Raw genomic sequence first — 19,105 nt, forward strand, 5'->3', positions numbered from 1 at the left:
TATATTGCAGTTAGTTTTTATTTCACATGACTTTTTTAGAGCTCAAAATTAACGATTTACCAAACTTATCTCTATAACCACATGAAACAATAATTATTTCTTAGCCACAAATTTTTATTGTGTCAAAACAAGCAAAGTATAGCTGTATACTATACTTTTTATTTAACAAAGCATTTCTTAGAAAAGAAAGAAAAGCAATTGACTTTTAAAAAAAAAAACTATTGTCATGTATCAAAAATAAGCACGGTAATCTGTCGTGGCTAAAAATCTCTCGGATCACCAGTTGACTCCACATAAATGGAGAGTTCATCTCCCATTAAAGCAACGTTGTAAAAAAAAGATAATAATAATTAAACCATTTTAACAAAAATAAAAGCAAATAAAACCGTAAGCAATTGAAAGCAGGTGAAACATACCGTGTGTGATAATGAAAGAATGATCACATGCTCACGGTTAACTTTACTCCAAAAACTTTCAAAGTGAAAGCAACTGGTGCTGCTTACAAAAAGACACATTTTGAGCTCTTCAAAGCATCAGGACTGTGGGTGCATCTTTATCACTTTTTGTCTAGTTTATTTGAAAGAGAACTGATGAGAGTTGCGTTTTCAGAACCTGTTCCAGAAACGGTTGCCTCTCGATTCGGGAGCGTGCACGCGTTAAGCAGTCGTGCGCATCACATCAGCTGTTAGCGTGAGTGATCATCAATCCTCTCATTCGGTATTCACTTGCTTTCTTCTGCTCGCGTGATCACATTTATCTTACTTCTCGATTTTAAGATCACATTTGCACGCATATTGGGCCATCCTTATATTGTCGAACCCTGTTAGGAAAACTACAATTATAATTTATATATAATATAATAATAATATATATATATATATATATATATATATATATATATATATATATATATATATATATATATATATATATATATATATATATATATATATAAATATATGTATGTATGTTTCTAACACAGAAACTCAATATCTATATAAATTGTAAAGCTTAATAAATTCTATCGCCTGATAATACAATGGCAATATTTGTGTTACTGAAATTTCCCCCATTTCTTTTTCTCATACTGTGTAAAAAATGTAGGGTTCCACATAATTCATTCAGGTTCTCCCAACAAAGATCTATTAAATTAACTTAACAAATTTAGTTGAATGAACATAACACAATTAAGTTATCACAACAAAAATCTCAAGAATTGTGTTGTCTGTTTTCTTTTGAGTGTATCAAAATATTCCCTCCTTTAATGGAGTGGAAACATAACACAAAAAAGCATCCAGTTCCACCCAAACCATTGTCTTCTATCCTTTTGACATCCATTTAAACCAAGCACCTGACAGCAGATCCTGCCTAACACCTCATGGTGGCTGTTCCTCATCTCCTCCTGAAGTTCAGTATCTTGAGTGTTTCATTGTGCCTATTTCTGCAGCCATCCATCCACAAGCCCCAGCGATTTCACCACAGCGACATAATGCTTCCTTCTGCCACAAACTGACTGTTAGCTTTTCTTCTCTGATGTTTCTTTGAGATTCGCACATCAGGTGGAGACACATTTTTCCTTTTTCTTGTCTATTTCTTGTCTCCAGTGATGTTCAAAGGCTTTGTTGTTTGAGTTTGGTTAGCTCCAGGCGAACCGATGACACTGCCAGTTGCTTACATGTTCTTGTAAGCGGTGGTGTGTTTTTGTTTGATAAGAATATCTGGAGAGCGGCAAGACTTATTGTTTCTGTGGGGAGGGACGGGCTCGTGTTGATGACATCAAAGGAATCCCAAATGTTTTTTGACTTTTCTTTCTCCTTTTGGAAATATATAAAGCTGCATTCCTAAAACATGCAGAAACTTATTTTCTGTTACCTGTTTGTGAGGGTTTGGGAATAACAGCAACTAATAATTGAGTTTTATTTGTGATACTTTTTGAAATTCCAATGAGTTTCATCCAGTGAGTTAGTCATTTTATTTGTGATTCTTGATGATGAAATGGAAAGCTGAAATTGGAAATATGTTTAACAGACCTCCATTATTAATTATTTTAATATTTTAGTAGGTTACTAATATTTATTATGTTATATTATATATTATATTATTATAATGTTATTATTGTTTTTAAAAAAAGTAAAAACATAAATTTTAAATGTGTTATTATTTAGAGACAATCTCTGAAGATAATAATCTTTGTTAAAAAATTCAAAAGCTATGGCATCATTGAATCTTAAACGTGCCATAGAATGAAAATATGGATAGGCCTTGCTGAAAAAGAGTTCAGTGTATGTAAATGGCATACAACAAACACAGCCTGATCTCATCAGGGAAATGTAAATATTTTACGTTTTGTCAGTTTAGTGGCTAATTCGTCTGAATTCGTACAAATTAAGTCGTTCGAAAATGTACAATTTTAAAAAGGAGGCGTGGCACCCAACCCTGCCCCTAAACCCAACCATCATTGGGTGATGGGTAAATCGTACTAAATTGTACGAATTAGATCCTACGAATTCATACGAATTAGCCACTAAATCAAAAAGTTACGAATTGCCGTGAGATTGTGTTGACAAACACCCAGTTTTTCCCCTTATTTTTATGTTTGTGTAACCTTGTATTTAGTGATCAATTTGTAAATGAATAATCCCTCAAACAAACCTAGTAAATAAACGTTACTGTGCCCGACGCCCACCACTCAATTTTAGTTTCCCCGGAACATGACGTCATTAACGGTGATATCGCAAAAAAGGTCATCACTTTTCTGAACGGTCTTTAATTATGTTGTGCCACATAACGTTATACTGTAGGTCACTAATGAATAATAAAAACATGTAGCTACAAACATAAATCATATGAACAATTACTATTCTGCTCACTTCACTATTATGTGCCAAGTAAAAAAAATAAAAATAATGAAATGACTCAATCTAATCTTCAAGAAGAGCCCATCGCTACTTCTGTCATGTTTTCTGGCTGATTTGAGATCGCTTTGCTTCTGTCTCCCGCTATCCTGATCCATTCACACAGTTTCATCTTCTCAAGATCTCGTTTGAACAGGCTCTATCAGATTTACTTAAAAAATAAAATATGTATGACTACTTCTCTGCCATTTTGAAAATACATGTATTATTTAGGGCAGCTCACTGTGCATGAAACAACAATCACCAATCAATAAGATTAATTGTAAACTTAAGAAAGCCAGGCTGAATAGTTATACGTGACATTTGCTTTACTTGCACATGGTGGACTCTTCTTTTAAATTAAGAGTAGCTTATCTCATTACAGCTCATCATCAGGATGAAGAAATTCAGGAAAGATGGATTACTTAACTTAAATTTAAAGAAAAATATGGCATTTCTAACTGTTCATTTAGTTGATTTAACATGTATACTGCAAAATGTGCCATGTCTGTTTGTAATGAGGCAACAAATACATGTAGACTTGAGTATGTGTTGAATCATTTTCATATGCATTTAACCACAAAAAAATACTCTTATTATATCTCTGTCTGCTCTTTTTTTGAGGGGAAATTTATAATTTTCAATATACAGTTAAAGTCAAAATTATTCTCCCTTGTAAAATTTTAACTATTACACAGATATTTCCTAAGTATTGCTTAACTAAAAGATTTTTTCATAATTATATGTTTTATTAATTTACTTTTAATAACTAGTTTGTTTTGTTTTTGCCATGATGACAGTACATAATATGTTTGCACTTGTTTTGCAAGACACTGGAATTCATCCTAAAGTGTAATTTAAAGGCATAATAGGTTAATTAGGTTAACTAGGCTAGTTAGAATAATTAGGCTAGTTATTGGATAACAGTAGTCTGTTATATAAATATCTAAATGGGGCTAATAATATTGACCTTTATTCATTCATTTATTCATTCATTTTCTTTTTGGCTTAGTCCCTTTAATAATCCAGGGTCGCCACAGCGGATTGAACCGCCAACTTATCCAGCACGTTTTTACGCAGCAGATGCCCTTCCAGCTGCAACCCATCTCTGGGAAACATCCACACACACTCATTCACACTCATATACTACGGACAATTTAGCCTACCCAATTCACCTGTATACGCTGTCTTTGGACAGTGGGGGAAAGCGGAGCACCTTTAGGAAACCCACGAGAACGCAAGGAGAACATGCAAACTCCACACAGAAATGCCAACTGACCCAGCCGAGGCTCGAACCAGTAACCTTCTTGTTGTGAGGCGAAAGCACTACCTACTGTGCCACTGCGTCGCCAATATTGACCTTAATTTGTTTATTTGTTTTTTCTTAAATGTGCTTTTAAAATACTAAAAAAAAAAGACTTTCCACAGAAGAAAAAAAGCAATATAAGAAATAATGTGATGTCATGTCAAGAAATAATGTCATTGGTCTATTAAAAATTTCAGAGAAGGGCTAATAATTTGTCTTCAAGTGTATTTAATTCACAACGCAACTCAGACAGCAAACTTCTAGCTAATCTCTCTACTACAAAAAAATTGAAAAGATTGTCTTTAACAAGGCATTTACTCACTTTGTTCATTTTTTTTCCACAATAGACGTATGGTTATTTTCTACATGTGTGTTTCAGAGTATAAAATACACACACAGTACCAATGTTTGTGTGCATGCGCTTACCTAAGCCACATTCATACTATGTAGATTATGGTGAACAAATGTAAAATATTGAATCAATCCACTTTATAGCAGCTTTAAAAATTGCTCAAAACCTCTGCCCTATATTTGTTCAGTTGAAATGAAAATTGATATGCTTCACTTTGTGATTTTAAAGTAGCTGCCAAGTTTGGGTAAGGATTCACCAAAAGGTCATTTAACTTTTTAATTTAAATCATTTGAACAGCTTGTAAGAAAATAATGAGGGAAAAATATCTTTAAGAAAATGTATTTGTGTTTAAGGATTCCTTGGTTCATGCATCTAAAGATAATAATGATTTGCTGGATATAAAATAATTGTAAAAAAATTTCTAAAAACATTTATAAACATTTCAGCCCATATAAAACGTTTCTTTATCTGTTACTCGAATATGACTTATTTACACAATGCTGTTGGATCATCGACAGCATGTTTCAAAGGTACCCAAGATTAAACTATTGTTTAAAAGAGATATAACTTTTTTAGAAGCAAAAACTTCATAAGCTTAGAACTTGAATGTAATGTATGTATGCAAGTGCCAAAGATTTTTCATTTCTTATTTTACTTTGCCTGTCTGCCATACTGAAATAAATGGAAACCCTTTCTTTTTTTTTTTTTTTTGCTTTTCCTCCCACAAATCCATCTCAGGCATGGAGCAGATGATGTTGTAGAGGGCTGCACAGAAATGAACTGAACAGATTTTTGATATTCAGTGCCATTATTGAGAATGCAACTTTCAAAGCTTACTGTGCTGCGTTTGATGTGCTTTTATCAGCTAAAAAAGTAAAATTGGCAAGGATTTGCTAGTCTTTTATACAAACATATCATCATATAATTTATTTTAGGATTGTAGGACATTAGGAAGTCTGTAAAAGTAGTCATTAGCTGTGTCTGTCAAGCTATTTTTTTTTAAATATTGCTAAAACTACCTACAAAGGCACACAAATTAAAATAATCAGTTATTAAAATATGGTGTCAAATGCCAATGGAAACAAATGAGTTTTAATGAGAACACAGTAAAGGCCTGTCTAATGGCCTGTTTTCGCTGAGTGGTGTAGTATAGTACCAGTCGGTATGGGTCACCTTTATCAGGCTTGCGTTTCCACTGCCAAAAGATTACCAATGATGGCCATGGCGTACGACAGAAAGTTTCAGTCGACGCCATTCTTGCTCAAGGAAATGTCAAAGTAAAGCTGTACGGGTCGTTCACATATCATATGAGAAGCACTTCTCAAAAAAACAGATGCTTTCTACAAATACTTGTGTGTAAATGTTCATTACTCACCTTTCTACAAACAGAATCTGATTACAACTGCAGATCAATGATGCCATATAACCAACCTTACAGTCTCTGATATGTTAACAATTACAGAAACACTACACACAGCATACATTTAGTCTTTATTTGGGTAAAAAAAAAAAACTTGCAGCATCTTTCATTTTCAGCAGCACATGTAACCTCTGTTAGAGAGTAATTCCATCATTCCAAGTTTATAATACTGCAAAAGGTGACGATAATAATTAAACGTTGCAGTTTGTTCATGTTTTAGGTTGCTGTAAGAATCATTTGCTCATTGTTTTTTTTTTTTTGGATTTCTCCTTTGGTTTTTCGCACTTCGCTCTCACGTTTGTTTCTGAAAGGATCGGATGTCAGAAGAACTTCAATAATAATGCGCACGTTATTCATCAGCTCAAGTTTGTTATTTCAAATATGGATGCGCGGCAAGTGCAAAGTGCATGCTCTCTGGAGAAAGTTAACACACTGATGATTTTTGACAGCCTTGTAAAACAAAAACAGGACACGGCAGATTTTGTTCTTCCTGGCTTTGTGGCTTTTCATCAAGACATCGACAAGGTTTGTTTTGAGCTCGGTTCGAACATGGCTTTTTATTACATGTATGGAGCAATTTGATGTAATGTGTCGGCTTTGTATTAAAAAATAGAGCTTTTTTTATTTCATTCTCCTGGTTTGTGAACACGCTAGTGAGGTTTCTCTGTAAACCAATAGCGTTCAGCTGCTTGTCTAGCTCCGCCTTTTGGTACCCTTTTGTCGTGCTAGATAACCTTTGTTTGTGCCAGAAAAGCGTACCAAACTGTACCATACTGTACTGTACTACTCAGTGGAAATGGGCCATAATGGGCAGCGGCAACTCATTCTATAGTCTAGGACCCGCCACAGCAAAGGCACAGTCTCCTATAAGCTTTAAGAGCATCTGTGCTCTGCGTCTACACCTTCAAATGACAACGCGCATTCATCACACATTGGCATTAGTCTTCTGAGGCGCAAGTCATTTATTAAATGAAGAAAGATTGACGCAGCTTCTCCTATATCACAGCAAATTCTGTTTTTACTTTTGGTGTTTTGCACCAGTTAGTCAGGAAGTGACGATTTTATTCTCTTTGACTCATTGGATGGAAATGCTACTTTATTCGCACATTTTTTATGCAATATTCCTGTTTTGCGCATAAATTTAATTTGCATATTTGGATGGAAACCTAGCTACTGACCAATTTTTAAGTGTCTCTTTTATAAACTCTATCACACATAGTTTAATGCCATCATTAGGTAGTGAGCACGGACATATAGCACTATACATATATATATATATATATATATATATATATATATATATATATATATATATATATATATATATATATATCAGCTTAAATTATTATTGTCCACTGTTCTCTGTCATCCTAAGGCCACTGGGCGGTGGTGAGCCAGGGTGCGAGGTCCCTTTCAGCGCTGCTTGCAGCTTTAATTTCTCTCTGAATTGCTCTTGCATATAGTTCTTGACCTTCTACACTCTGCTCCTTTGAGACGTGATTAAACAGCCAGTCCTGTGGGAGGAAAAGTAAAACTGATCGCAATGTTTGTTCTTTGCCAGCAGCTTTAGTTTAAGCAATAATCTCTAATTTTGATATCACCATTGGATTCAAATGTGCATCAAATATCACATTTCACTTAGAGTAAAAAGAATAGGCAGATAGTGGAATGAAAACAAACAGGATTTGTAGAAAGGCTCTACCACGCTCACACGCTCATATCATCTTTGACCCAAATTGCATGTGGTGCAGTCGCCCCGGCCAGCTAATACACGCAAAGCCCTCATCATAATGAATCAGATTGAGCAACAACCCCGCCCTGACCCTAATCTCTGGAAATCTATGGGATTTTCAAATGCGTTTTTTTTTCCCCCTAGGACAACTGGCCATGTAGGAAATTATGATCAGTATGAAAAGTTGTCTTGTCCACAGGCCGTGATTTAGTATTATTGACAGGATTTTACTGGCAGGGAGAAAAAAAAAAGAGTAAGAGGGAAAAGCAGCAACATAGGATTTGTGCTCTTTATTGCTTATAAGCAAAGATAAGCCATACGAACCTCTGCATAATGCTGAAAAGACATTCATCTCATTTCTCATCACAGCATTACCTCAAGTTGCTTTTCATGCTTATTTTACAGCAGTGGTCACCATACATGTTCCTGGAGGGTCGGTGTCCTGCAGATTTTAGCTCCAACCCCAATCAAACACACTTGAACAAGCTAATCAAGGTCTTACTAGGTATACTAGGAAACAACCAGGCAAGTGTGTTGAGGCAAGTTGAAACTAAACCCTGGAGGGACACTGGCCCTCCAGGACTGAGATTGGTGACCCCACGAGTTCAGGACAACCTCGATGGATATTCTTTCTCTCTCTCTCTCTCTCTCTCTCTCCCTCTCTCTCTCTCTCTCTCTCTCTCTCGCTCTAGGGTGCTCTAGGGTTTTTCTCAGGGACATAAAACTCCAACTTTTCCTAAAAAAATCTTATGACACAAAAAGAACTGGCCTTGATTTGGTTATTTTAAAGGTGTGTAAAAAAAACACCATTAAGGTTCCTTGGTAGGGATGTAACAGTATCAGAATTTCACGGTACGATAATACCTCGGTATGAAAGGCACGATACGGTATTTATTGAATAATTTACAGGAAAAACAAAACTAATGAAAAGACTTGAAAAAAGTGCCAAAAGTGTTTATTTACCTTAGCACTGACCATATCAATGACATACAAATTAGCTATTTATCTGTAAGTTTCGAAACAGGAACTATTAAACCATATAAAAAAATTAAGTTTCAATTCAGTATTGTTGAAAACTCATCACATTCAACATTTAATCACAAACTCACTTAGATAGAGATGGGTTTTTTCAGGAAAATTATCATATAACTATAATCTGGTGAAAGCTGGGATCTCTGGGCATGTCCCCTGCAACAGAAAACCCCTCTCATTTGGGACTGAGGTTTCTGGGACAGAGAGATATGATTTAGCCAAGGTTGACAGCAGTGGGTAATGTTGTGTATTGTCTTTCCACCACTTGAGAGGACAAGCCATGAGTGAGATAGAGGTCTCTTTGCGGTTCAAGTCAATGTCTGCATCAATCTAATAAGTGTGCTGTGTTCTGCAGTCCCCATGACTGTTTTTAGTCGTATTCCCCGACTTATATTTCACCACAGTCTGGCAGTGCCTGCATACTGTTTTTTTTCTTTGTCTGTCACCTTTTCTCCTTTTTCGTATCTTTTTAGAAAGAAACCGAAATGCTTCCACACATCCGATTTAAAACCCGCTTTAGGTTCGATCATTTCCAGCTCTTTTTCTTCCCCCCTACTAGCAACACACTCCATTTCTGCATCACTGGATCTGTAGTGACAACAGACCGCAAAGGATGATGGCCACGCCTAGGCTGATGGGAATTGTAGTTCCTGCTATCTCCCGTTCGCTTCATTCGCCAAAGCAAACTTTTCTCAGAAATATAGTTTTATTGAGTCATTCGCCTATGGTAATATTGAAAAAAAATACTATTGCGGTATGACGGTATTTACAATATTGTTACATCCCTATTGCTTGGGGAATAATTATTTGTTTAAAAAAATACATATATATTTTTTATTTGTCCAAAATAATTTTTAAATCCATGATGAATTTTGAATATTTTACATTTCTGCAAAGGCCTAGAGCATTAGCAAAGGCCTAGAGGCTCTAGAGCGCCATCGAAAATTGGAGCAAAAATTATATATATTTTGTGTCCACACACACATATGTATGATTGCAACAGAGAGCATTTTATAGAAATTGGTAAAATCTATGGCATAAATCTGAAAAGTGTTCATAAATAAATGGAGGACTATTATAATAAAACACAAAATCGACATGGAGTGTACACACACATGCACATGTAGATATCTGGAGCTTTTTTATTTTTATTTTGGCACATTAAAAATGGCTATTGTATTGTAAAAAAAAAAAAAAAAAAGCAAACAATAAAAATCTAAAATCAAACAAACAATAGGAAACAATAACAATATATCGGACAACTACAAAAAATAAAAATACAGAATTTGAATGCATTGTAGAATAAATGTAGAACTATATATAAAGTGAATATGTATCATTAATTTGTAAGAAAGTTTTCTAAATCATGAAATATAACAGATTTATTTTTTTAACAACAAATTCTAGTTTTTTTTTTTTTTCTTGAACCTCAGATGGCAGTATTTTATTTCTAAAATTCAAACCAATATCCATTAACCTTTTATATTAAATTTAGGTCAGAATGTTTGTTTATGTTTGTGTTTTTTATTTTTATTTTTTATAAAAATTTAATTTGAATACACCCCATTATGGTGTAGTTGTGAAGTAAGTGGTTAAAGTACAAAATATCTACAAACACTGCACAAATGCAAGCCTAAGAAGTAACTGTCAAAAAACAGATCAACCTTTAATAAAACTTTATTTATATAGCACTTTACTACAACCAAGGTTGAGCAAAGTGCTTTACATAAGTAAAAACAAATTAAACAGCACAACAGAAAAAGCAGACAATTCAAAACAATACAAGAAACATTAATAAAATAAAACAAGCATCAAAACATAAAGAAGTGTCAGTGCTATGCATTAAAAGCCAATTTAAACAAGTGGGTCTTAAGCTTGGCTTTAAAAAGTGGCAGGTCAGGGATTGTGTGAAGCTCAGTAGGAAAGGTATTCCAAAGTTAAGGACCTGCAAAAGAATGATCACCCTACTGCTTGTATCTTGACCAAGAGACTTCAAGCTGAAGTTGGTCAGCAGACCACAAAGCTCTGCTGGGTTTGTGAATGTGCAAGATTTTTCATAAATAAGTAGGAGCAAAGCCATTGACTGCATGAAAAACAAACATCAAAAGTTTAAAATCAATTCTAAACTTAACAGAGAGCCAGTGGAGGGAGAAGAGAATTAGTGTAATGTGTTCACTTTTCCGACTGTTATTTAACATGCAAGCAACAGCATTTTGCAAGACACGACTGGTTGACTCCAGCATAAAGTGCATTACAGTAGTCCAAACGCAAACTAACACAAGCATGAATGGCTTTCTCAAGATCAACCTTGCTCAGGAAGGGCTTGACTTTAGAGACAATGCAAAGCTGAAAAAACTTGCTTTAATCACAGAATCAATCTGCTTATCAAGATATTTAGTTTATCATATGAAATTAACATTTCCCTATGTAACTGGTCTGTAAATATCAGAATTCAGGAGGACTTTAGGCTAGGAGGATAGTTTTTTTCTTGGCTGCTCTAGGGTTAAACATTTTTTATTTCTAGTCTATTTTTTAATTACAATTATACAGATATCATAGCCTGACAGTCTTAGCAGCTCATTACACAACATTGTTCTGGCAATAATTGTTTAATAATGTTTTAATTAAATGCAAAGCTGACAGAACCAAAAAGTAACGTTGTGGATTAATGTCGCATAAGCACTAAATTTTGCATTATTTATTCACAAGATGCCACCAATCAGTACAAAACAGTCCAAATGGTTAGGTTATAAGTATATGGAATTTAGTGTATTTACTGATGGTCAAAGTGAATCGAAGTTCCCAAATGAGCCTGTGTTATTTAGAGGTTGTTAACTGCAAATAATATACCCTGGTATATTGCGACTGACCAATCAGTAGCGATTATTCCAGACAGCTGTGTAATAATCTATGTTATTGTATGCTTGATATATTTCGTGATGTATTTGAGTCCCTCAAGATGATAATATTCTGATATTTCATTTTAGATGGATCCAGTGTTTACGGCAGAGGTTGAGGAGAGTGTCAAGAGGTAAATATCATCTTACGTCTTCATCCCTCTTCCTTGATCTGCTCTTCTTTACTTTCATCTTCCTCCTTCAGTATCTGGTACTTGATCTTCAAAGTCTCAGTTTCTTATTACTGCCACTAAAGACCCCCCCCCCCCCCCCCTCACACACACACACACACACACACACACACACACACCCCGAAGCATCCATGTGACTTTTTTTGTGTTTCTGTATCATTAATATTTCTAGTATTCTTTAAATGTTCTTTTTAAAACAATGGAATGCCCTGATTTTATGCTGTTCCTGGATATTTATTGATGAGTAATTGCTACATTTGTGTTTGTATGTAGATTTGTTGGAGTGTTTCTGGCGGATGATTTGAGTCAGGAGGAGTTGCATGCTGCCATGCAGAAATCATTTGCTCTGGTCAACTCATCGCTCTCAGAGGGAATGTCTGCTGCCATCTTAGAGGTTTGTCAGAGAACACAAATGTAATGTGTTTTATTGCAGATTCTATTATGAGACGATTCTCTTTCCTCAGCATTTCTGTCATTTATGACACAACAGTTCCCAGGCACTGACTGAGTTTTTGGCAATCCATGTTTTCACTGCTATACGGTGGGGATGCTACTGCACATCTTTTCAAATCTTTGCATCCAAAATCAAGCAATAGAAGCATTTCTTACGCATGGAAGCTTACTCCATTATCAAATATTCAAATGCATAAAAATCAAAAATGCTCATTGATTAAATGTTGATTTTGTGAAGAAGACAAGCTTTGGCTCAGTCTACTTGATTCTGAGATATGCTTAAGCTATTGTAGCAGAGACAAGCTGCTGTGGATTTTATTGTGAAAGTGATCAAAATTGCTGGTTTTGACTGGCAACAGTTTTAAAAACACTGGCAGAGAAATATTTAATTTGAAGGAAATGTTAATTATAGTGTTTTTAAAGGGAGAGTTTTGTAAAAAGTGAAAATTGTCGTCATTTATTTCAAAACTTTTTAAACCCATATGACATTTATTGGCACTACAATAGGTTAAATTTTGAAACATTTCCTCCTTGTTGTTGCCAATATAATAGCAATATAATACAATGCCAATAATGGCAGTAATTAAAGATCTGTACCAAGCTTAAAAAGATGGTGTATGAGTTTCCCAAAATGTCCCCTTTGATATAATCTGTATATACAGTTCAAGTCGGAATTTAGAATGTTTTTTTTTTTTTTTTTAAATATTTCCCAAATTATGTTTGACAGAGCAAGAAAGTTTTCACAATACGTCTTATAACATATTTTCTTCTGGAAAAAGTCTTATTTGTTTTTTGTTTTTTTGGCTAGAATAAAAGCAGTTTTTAATTTTTTAAAAAACATTTTAAGGTCAAACTTATTAGCCCCTTTCAGCTATATATTTTTTGATAGTCTACAGAACAAACCATTGTTATACAATAACTTGTCTAATTACCCAAACCTGCCTAGTTAACCCAATTAACCTAGTAAAGCCTTCAAATGCTACTTTAAGCTGTATAGAAATGCCTTGAAAACTAGCTAGTGAAATATTATTTACTGTCATCATGACAAAGATTAAATAAAAGAGTTATTAGAAATTAGTTATTAAAAATATTATGTTAAGAAAACTTCTCTCCGTCAAACAGAAATTGGGGGAAAAATAAACAAAGAGGCTAATAATTCAGGGGTGCTAATAGTGCTAATAATTCTGAATTCAACTGTATATATTAGTCTAAAAAGGTAGGGTTTATTTAATTGGAACATCCCTAAAGGGATAAAATAATGACTTTAGTTTTTATATATACAGGTAGTTGGACTATCCCCTTAAATTTAATAATGATTTCAATTGCTTTGGACCAAATTTCACATTGTAATAAAAATGTAACCTAAAGATACAAAACAAAATAAAACAAATAAATAAAATAAAAAATAATTAATCACCAGACCAGGGCTGCACAATATAGATAAGTTTTAGCATTGATATCGCAATATGATCATTCACAATAGCCATTGCAGGATTTGCAGTGATTCTGGATGAAAACATTTTTCAGGCCTGTGACTGTATATCTATTTTAAAAGCATTCAGGCATAATAAATTGTACCATTTGTAACCTTAATAACGACTAATTGTAGCAAAAGATTTGTATTTTTTTTTTAAATAAAGATCATTGTACCTGAATACTGTTGGACTAGTAAAACAATAAAATACTTTATTTCAATTGTACCTTTCTTTATTATAGTTATCTATGATTGTAGATTTTTATTGATTTTATGCAGATGCCCTTCCCTACAGGATCATCTCAATCAATCTAAAATTATTTCAAAATAAAGAAATTCATCTGGTGAAACTGTATTCAAATTGCAAAAGATTTGTCTGATATTGTGCAGCCCTTCACCAGACACACATGGATCAAGTTAAAGGAATAGTTGACTGCTGTCTAATGAAGCAGATCTATTGTATGTGTTTCTATAGCAAAGATATTCCTAAGTTTTTAAATATGAACTTAAACCACTGACTTCAAGCAGCTGCTGATTCTCCATCTGATGATCAGTGACAATGAGGATGTCTGACTCTTAAGTTTGATGCATGATGTATTAGAAATTCGTAGCAGAAGAGTAAGAGTAATGTACTGCATTACATTATACAGTAAAGCCAAGCTAACTAGTTTGCCTGTTTGTCATCGACTTCTGTGGTAAACAAACTGTGTGGTAAGTGGTTCCCATGTTAATGATTAGAACACCCAATCAGCAGCCCCTCAGAGTCAGTGATTTGAGTTTATAATGTAAAGTTAGACATATTTTGTCATAAAAACAAATTGATCCACTTCATAAGACATGTGTTAACCCCTTGGTGTTTTATCGGTTAGTTTTACGACATATTGAAACATAATTGAAGGCATAAAAATGGACACAACTCTATACCATTATACAGGAAGAGCCAGGATAAAATGTAAAACTATCTCCATCCGTGTATGTCTGGCAGAAGAGAGTACAACGAGGATGTCTTGAGCTTGGGTAAATCATATTAAAAATGTAAGATTATTATATTAAAATGATCAAAACTTATGTTAAAGAATTACATTTCAATGATAATACTAAAAAAGAAATAGGTTGAACATTTCCTTTTACTTCAATTCAAATGAATCGCCCCAGAGTCTATTTAAATGAACCCAAATCTGCCAAGTGTGAACACACCATTGACATTTTCTTTGTCTAAAAGAAACCTGTCTGAAACAACCATAATTGTAAATATCTGATCTCGCTAGTACCAAAGGAATCACTTACAGCGGCTCTGATTCTGTTTGTTTTGCTCAGTATTAGATAGGATATTATGAACACATAATCACCATGAGGATCTTTTTAATCTGTGTATTCAGAATGGCCAGATTATCTCAAGCCACAGTGGGATTAATGTGCTAAGTAGCTGTTACAGTATATTTCCCTCAATAGTTTCATATTGTTTGATTATCTTACATATGTGAACAATCCTACATTGAAATGGACAATATGTCACAATGACAAATGCATGAGTGCAGTCCATCTGATTTACTATATAATGCCTGATTGCTATCTTTTACTGAATTTCCCTGTATAGCTGATCTTGCAATTTCATGATAGTGGATTCAATTCACAGGAAATCCATATACTGATAAAATACCTTGAATGCCCTTAAGTCGCTTAGGATAAAGCACCTGGAAAATGAATCAATGTAAATGTGTTGTGCAGAGGTAATATATTGCAATCTGCTCTGTTTTAGGCAATGGATTTAGGTTTGCCTGTTTTAGCGAGGGATGTTCCTGGAAATGCTGCAATTGTTGAGCATCAGGTCACAGGACTGCTGTACTCCAGCCCTCAGGTAAGATTTAAGAAGGTGATTAAATGTGATCACAATAAAATCCAATCTATTTTAGATCTTTCTTTGAGTTTAGTACATGATACAGTGAACATTCTGCCACTTTACTAAAGCTGATGCAAACACTTTCTTTTGTAGACCATGAAAATGGATTTTATTAGAATGTTTACACGGCTTTATTCTATAGAATATGTGTGAATTGTTATAAAGGTGATCAATATGACATTATTATAGTCTTCTGTAGGCTTATACTAACACATTCAAATGTTTCACTTCTGAATATCTGAATTTTATGTTAAGGATCGTCAGACTAATTCTGTGCATATTTGTGTTTACCATGTTGTGATTGGTTAATAGAGACACAAAACAGTCTTTTATTCAGGAACATTTGAATATACTTTGAATGTGAACAAGCTTTTATAATAAGAGACTGAAAGGAAGATTATTTCAAATGGTGCTGGGCAAAAAAAAATGTTTGTTTTAACATAATATGTGTTTGTGCTGTGGATGTTTACAATTGTGCTGTGGATGTGATTCATTGTATTTCTTAGCAAACAATACAACAAACATTGTTTAACGTGTTCCTCATTAGTTTTATTTATTTTATTTTTTCAAAATAAACACTTATTTAAATTTTGATTCCTGCAACACATTTACAAAAAGTTGGAACAGTAAAGCATTTACCACTTTGTAAGGATGAGACGTCGAACGGAGGTCCTTACTCTGTGGGCTTAAAAATCTCATGACACTTCTTGTACTTCTTGTAAAGATTAGGAGTGTAACCCCGGTGTCCTGGCCAAAGTCCCTCAATCGGCCCTTACCCATCATGGCCTCCTAATGAATTGAATTGGCTCTATCACTGTCTCTCCACTCTACCAATAGCTGGTGTGTGGTGAGTGCTCTGGCGTCGTTGTCCTGTGGCTGCTGTTGCATCATCCAAGTTGATGCTGCACACTGGTGGTGGTGTGAAGAGACCCCCCTAATGGTTGTGAAGTGCTTTGGGTGTAAGGCCATACACAATAAATGCTCTATATAAATACACATTACATTACATTAGATTACAAGGGTGCCATTCTTTTTCACCACACTTAAAATAAGTCTAGGGACTGAAGACACCAAGTGATGAAATGTTTTAGGTGTAATTTTATCCTGAGGTAGGCAACAGTACAGGGTTCTCGTTGTCGCATTTTGCGCTTAAAATGCACCACACATTTTCTATTATAGACAGGTTGGGACTTCAGGCAGGCCAGTGAAGTACCTGTATCCTCTTTCAGGACTTTGTAATGTGTGCAAAATGTGTTGTTGAAATATGCATGGGCGTCCCTCGAAAAGATGTCTTCTTAAGGGCAGCTTATTCTGCTTTAAAATCTATATTTACTTTTTTTATCTACTAGCAATAATGGTGCAATCACAGAAGTGCAAGTTATCTTTGCTAAGGGCACTGACACAACCCCATACCATGACAGACCCTGGCTTTTGGACTTGTTGCTAGTAACAGTCTGCATGATCCTCTTCTTCTTTGGTCCATAGCACATGGCATCCATTTATCCGCTGAAAATTCCTGTAATACTGATTTATCTGACCGCAGTACATGTTTTTCACTGTGTGATGGACCTTACCAGATGCCTCTGAAGTTGACAGCGCTTCTGGACACTGTTAACATAAGGGTTCCTTTCAATACAGTACAGTTTTAACTGTCATTTGTGTATGTAACAACTGCATATTGTGGTACTTGATAAAGATTTGCCAAAGTACACCTGAGCCCATGTGGTGATATCACTTATAAATGAATAAAGATTCTTGATGCAGTCCCACTCGAGGGATTGGAGATCATGATAGTTTAGCTTAGGCTTGTGGCCTTGTCCTTTATGCACTAAAATTCTTTCAAACTGTTGAATGTGAAATATCCAAATTTCTCATTGTCTTTCTTTTAGGAACATTGTTCCTTGAACAATTTTCTTACATATTTTACTTTTAGTTAAAAATTTGATTAATCCCCTTTGGGCAATTTATTCTGACATGGTGGTGCTTCACAAATAGCAAAAATGACACTTAACACAATAAACACCAACACTTAAGATCAAGTACACAAACAAAACAACTGAGGAAAAAATAATTAAATAAAAATTTACTAACAATAATAACTAGTAATAATAAATAATAATCCATTTATTAACTACTTTTATCACGTAACCAGATTGCATCAAGCACAAAAGTAAACTTATAACGATTTGTGGAACATCTTTTTGTCCTTAGAAGTAGCCCAAGGGGCATCCACTCTAAATATCTGCTCAAGGGATGTTTACTTTTTTACGTGCCATTCTCAACACCTGCTGTTCGGAATAGTATGCAAGACTTTGCAGGGAAACTCCTCAAATGTTTTTGCAAATCCACCTAATATTTTATAATATTCCGATCTTCGGCCCATCTTTGCTCCTTAAGGACTAGACCTTTCTTGGATGCTGCTTTTGTACCATATCATAATTACAATCACCTGTTGACATCACCTGTTTCAAATCACATCCTTATTTAACCAATTTACCCGATGGCTAGCTATAAACTGCTCCTGTCCCAACTTTTTTTTTGGAATGTGTTGCAGGTCTTGATAACAGGAAAGAATGTGTATTTACAAATGAAATGAAGTTGATTAGACAATACATGAAATATTTTGTGTTCATAGTGTCGGCAATGAAATACAAGTCAAAGTAAATTGGGAAATCAAATATTTATTTATTTAATTATTATTATTATTATTATTATTATTATTATTATTATAATTGTTATTATTATTATTTATAATAATTTCCATACCATGCCAACTTTTCTGATTTGGGGCTGTATTATGCATAACATAAGAAATGATTAAACAAAAGTTTCATACATTTTAGGAAATCAAATATGTGTACATGGTATGCTTGGACGTTTTCAAAAATATTACTGTAATTAAACTAAACTTTGTTTAAAAAAATATTTAAAATCTTCTTTGGCACTAAAACATTGGTGTTAAAGGGAGAGTAATATCGACAACCTCTTCTTAGCAGCATCTCTATCCGCTGGTGTCTAAGCTTGAACCTGTTTTGAGTCTTTAGGGGGAACAGACAGACTTAGCGTTTATTGTACCGCCATGCTAAACGGCTGAGAGGAGCCCAAGGCAGCTTAAAAGGCCACAGGGCAAACCTTCTATCCCTAAACCAATCTGCTCATCTGCACAATTTCCTGCCGTCCTTTATCATGCGTTTCTCTACTGTATTAAAAGCAAAAGCAGATGCGAAAATCTCAAGCCTCTAGAGAATCAATGAAAATTATTTGTGAAAGCTTTGACATGTATTTATACGAGTCGGTGTGATTGAGACCATGTGGACACGCCATGTGTCCCTGTGTACACCTGTGACATATGCTAACCTTTGAGCCATAATGCAAAGAGCTGTGCTACGACAGAGTAAACACGCAAGCCTCTCTTCTTCTCAGCGGGGGGTTTTGATCAGTAGGTCAGTGTGCT

At 34.6% G+C, this 19,105-nt stretch overlaps 1 protein-coding gene across 2 annotated transcripts in view; it reads left to right on the forward strand.

The window, feature by feature from the left end:
- glt1d1 (glycosyltransferase 1 domain containing 1) overlaps nucleotides 1–19,105 on the forward strand; it is an 87,721-nt gene that overhangs the window by 50,065 nt on the left and 18,551 nt on the right. Inside the window, exons 9-12 of one of the 2 annotated variants that reach the window (XR_015498240.1) lie at nucleotides 11,724–11,767; nucleotides 12,098–12,218; nucleotides 12,289–12,365; nucleotides 15,511–15,609. Coding sequence is in view for 1 of the 2 variants with exons in the window: in XM_087265103.1 (XP_087121229.1) it covers nucleotides 11,724–11,767; nucleotides 12,098–12,218; nucleotides 15,511–15,609 (264 nt within the window). In the remaining variant the exon portion in view is untranslated. The remainder of the gene's footprint in view (nucleotides 1–11,723; nucleotides 11,768–12,097; nucleotides 12,219–12,288; nucleotides 12,366–15,510; nucleotides 15,610–19,105) is intronic. The other variant, XM_087265103.1, reaches the window with a different exon arrangement.

Source organism: Danio rerio, chromosome 8 (assembly GCF_052040795.2).
Source record: "Danio rerio strain M-AB ecotype USA chromosome 8, GRCz13ab, whole genome shotgun sequence".
NCBI lineage: Eukaryota > Metazoa > Chordata > Actinopteri > Cypriniformes > Danionidae > Danio > Danio rerio.